This window comes from Histoplasma capsulatum, genomic scaffold, assembly GCF_000149585.1.
Source record: "Histoplasma capsulatum NAm1 scaffold_1 genomic scaffold, whole genome shotgun sequence".
NCBI classification, from domain to species: Eukaryota; Fungi; Ascomycota; class Eurotiomycetes; order Onygenales; family Ajellomycetaceae; genus Histoplasma; species Histoplasma mississippiense.
Genome location: NW_001813982.1, coordinates 6,495,354 through 6,498,766, shown reverse-complemented (window position 1 = coordinate 6,498,766; position 3,413 = coordinate 6,495,354). Strand labels below are relative to the sequence as shown.

Sequence of the window (3,413 nt, the reverse complement as noted above, 5' to 3'; positions counted from 1 at the left end):
CTAGGGGGCGCTTAATAGACGAAGCAACACAGAACTTCGTAGTCGATTTCGTTGAACGATGAAGCGCATGCGGCCTTTGATCTTGGGGAGGAGGACTTTGCTGCATTGCTGAGCTCGAAGGTATGTGTGTTCTTTGTCTATCTTATATGCTCCTTATCCCAATTTAACAATCGGCGCGCTCCACGAGAGGAAATACCTGAGACTAATGCGCTAAATTTAGAGACCCAAATTTTTAGAAACAAGATGGATGTAGGGTTAATAACCTTGAAGGTACATTTGATTCCGTGGTTAATTATATGATTGTAGTAATATATGGTCACCCGAACACCAACGGGAGCTAGTCCAGGTACGTTCAGCCTGATCAGGATTGTTTTCAGCAGAAAATGGGATGAAATATACAGAGCAATGTGCTGATATTTTCCCGCCAACTTAGACTGTAACCAGCAACTACAAAATTTCTGCTCGCCTCCAAGCGATGATGGTTTCGAAGCCTGTTACTCCTTCACAAGATATCCGGGCATTCTCTCCCAAGCTCACATCCAGGGAAATGGAAGAGCCCGAGCCAGGTTCGGAATCAGGAGGAAAGTCTTTACCAGCTTCCGTGGTAGATCTTGAGGGAGGGTATCCACTAGAGGGTATCCAAAGGGCGGGCGAGGCGCTTTCTTCCCTCAATGGGACGGGATTTAGCATGATTTCGCTTTCCCAAATCGTCGATAAGATATGGCATTTTTCGTCGGTGGACTACGGAGAGAAATGTATGGAACAAACAGGTTTTATTCATTCAACCTAGCATTATGAATTTACCACTCGTGGCAGTTGCTGAGAAGGCGATTGATTAGATCTTTGTCTGGGTTATAACTCGCTTCATGTGGTTTCAGGAGTTGACTTTGGCAACTCAACGGGAAGGCCGGACGGAAAAAGAGTCTGGACTTGGCTCCTGATATGTGACGATGGTTTGTTTTAGCTTCTGCACTTTCTGTTATTTAATGCTGCTCCTCTACTCGTGAAACTGACTCTTCATAATGCAGGAACCGTGATATCCATTCATGAAAACCCATTTCCTAGTCCAACTAGTTTGAATCCGGCACAGCGACAGCAAGCCGTCGAGGTCATTCGACGAAATACCAACTTAGTGTTCTCCGCGATATCCTCGCAGCACATTGCGAGTGAAAACAGCAATGCACTCATCACAACGTACGTGAGGAATTTCCCGAACGAAACAGGTACGGCAGCAATTAAAACCGGGGAAGGGCCCAGCTTGCTATTCTATTACCTATTCGATAACTGGCCTGCAAACTATAGCCTGGTTATCGGGAGGGAGCATTCTTATAGCGCTGCGCTCGATCAATTAGTGAGTAGAGCTAATCAACATCCACTGTGATAGCAATCATTTCACTTGACAGCTTACGCGTAGGATATGTAGCGCAGGCGTATGGTCGAACGAGCGCAGGTGCAGTTGATTGACGACCTGCACAAACTAGGAAGACAGCTCGCAGTCCTCAAACGCATCTACCAAAGCTATGATTTGATTGTCAACCCGCGTGCTCAAGCGGCAGCGTTTGCTCCGAGAAGAGATTAGGAACGCTCAACCTGCAAACGCTCATCATCCTAACCAACAACGTGATAGCAACTTCGGCTTTGATTTCTTGAGCAGGGGGAACACCTGGAAATCTAACGGATATGACGAGATGAATCCGAGCGAGTTAGGCGGCATCCAGCTTAGCTCTGCTGCTATTGGCCGCTTCGAAAGACTGCTGGATCGAATTCGGCTGTACGCCTTGAGTGAAATTGATGAGTGTTTGGCCGAGAAAGAATCCATGACGTTTATGGTATGCCCCATAAACCCTGATCCGCTCCCCACCTGAAATGTCAATGCGCTAATTCAGCTATACAATCTCTTTGTTTTCAATATTTTGTAGGTGTTCAATTTAATCGCCGTCAAAGATTCGCAGGCAGTCGAAAGGCTGACTAGAACCACAATTCTTATAGCCAAGGCAACCATTTTATTCCTGCCAGTCACTTTAATGACATCCTATTTCTCAACGGAGATCGAGGAACTTCAGGGCGTGTACACGGTGAAACAATATTGGATTGCATTTGCGGTGCTCCTAGTGCTGTCAGCGCTAGTTCTTGCGATATATGGATGGGCCGCCGATACGGTTGAGGGCAAGACTATCTATGTGTCCTTCGCAAAGAGTTTTTACCGCTCTTCTGTGGCGGCCTTTGGGAAAAGGAGGAAGTGGAAGATTGTATAGAACCGATTTTGGCACGATTTCTTTTAGATCGGGGTCCCGCGCTGGAGTAAGGATACATGTATCTCCCCAGATCGCGTACCTTGCATAATGAAATGGGCTTCTATAGATTAGTGCTCTGGTGGCTTTTCGTGGGGGAAGGGGTGAAACCTAATGGTGGAAACCTCAAAACAATCTACGCAGTAACGCTATATTGCGGAGAATTGGTTTCTGTAGCCAAGAAGACATATGGTTATACAATGGATGACGGAATTTTTTGTAATTTTTATCTATTTCGTATATTATCGTTCCTTGGAGATTAGAATTGCAGGAATTCTGCTGCCTCATGCTTGTTACCTAGGCAAAGTCAGCCCACGGGGCTTTTGAGATCGGAGGGGGATATGTGTCCTTTTCTATGGCACGAGCAGAACAACTAGGCAAACACGATTAAGGAAATAAAAAGCTTGCAGGGCCAATATCTCCCGCAACAGATACCATAGCAGCCAGGTAAATTCTCATCCCAAGCACCAAAACCCAAGTTCTCTTGTTGGTATTTGATTATCTCAGCATGCTCAGCCTCTCTTCTCAATATTTTCAAATTAGTGTGATCAACTAAACTCCTTTAGACTTCTGTTAAGTTGTATTAACTTCTGAGTCAATCAGCAACTTCCCACATACTTGCAATATAATATTTCATAAAAAGTCTGAGAAAAAACAGTTTCATCTTGAATGAAAAATCAATTTCATTCATACAAAATATTCAATTGATTTTAATATCATACATCTACTTTAAATATTTATCTGATCATTATAAAATTATTATTTTTTAAATTCTTAGTCATTTTATTATCATATTTGATATTTTTTAATCTGCTATCTCTTTTCATCATATCATAATTATTGACAGAAGGCAATGTGTCTTTCAAATTTTAAAATTTTCAATATCAGATATATTTCAATCAATTTTCATCATTAATTAAAAATGAAATCTCTTAACAATCACTACATTCTCTCAACAATTTAGATGATGAATATTAAATATTAAATAATGATTTAACAAATTTTGAATTTATTGATATTTCATCAAAATTTGAAATCATTGATATTAATTTTTTATAAATTTATTCATTAATATTTTTTTATTATGATTTACAGCATCTGTATTTTATATTTTATAATTGA

General features: G+C 41.4%; 1 protein-coding gene across 1 annotated transcript; it reads left to right on the top strand.

Moving 5' to 3' along the window:
• Nucleotides 1-243: 243 nt before the first annotated feature.
• On the top strand, nt 244-2,255 carry HCAG_01849 (predicted protein; the record flags this gene model as incomplete). The annotated part of the gene is made up of 7 exons (XM_001544752.1): nt 244-270; nt 434-635; nt 1,029-1,194; nt 1,303-1,351; nt 1,424-1,557; nt 1,628-1,829; nt 1,920-2,255. The coding sequence occupies 7 exons, from the start codon at nt 244-246 to the stop codon at nt 2,253-2,255; spliced, it is 1,116 nt and encodes a 371-aa protein (XP_001544802.1).
• Nucleotides 2,256-3,413: the final 1,158 nt, after the last annotated feature.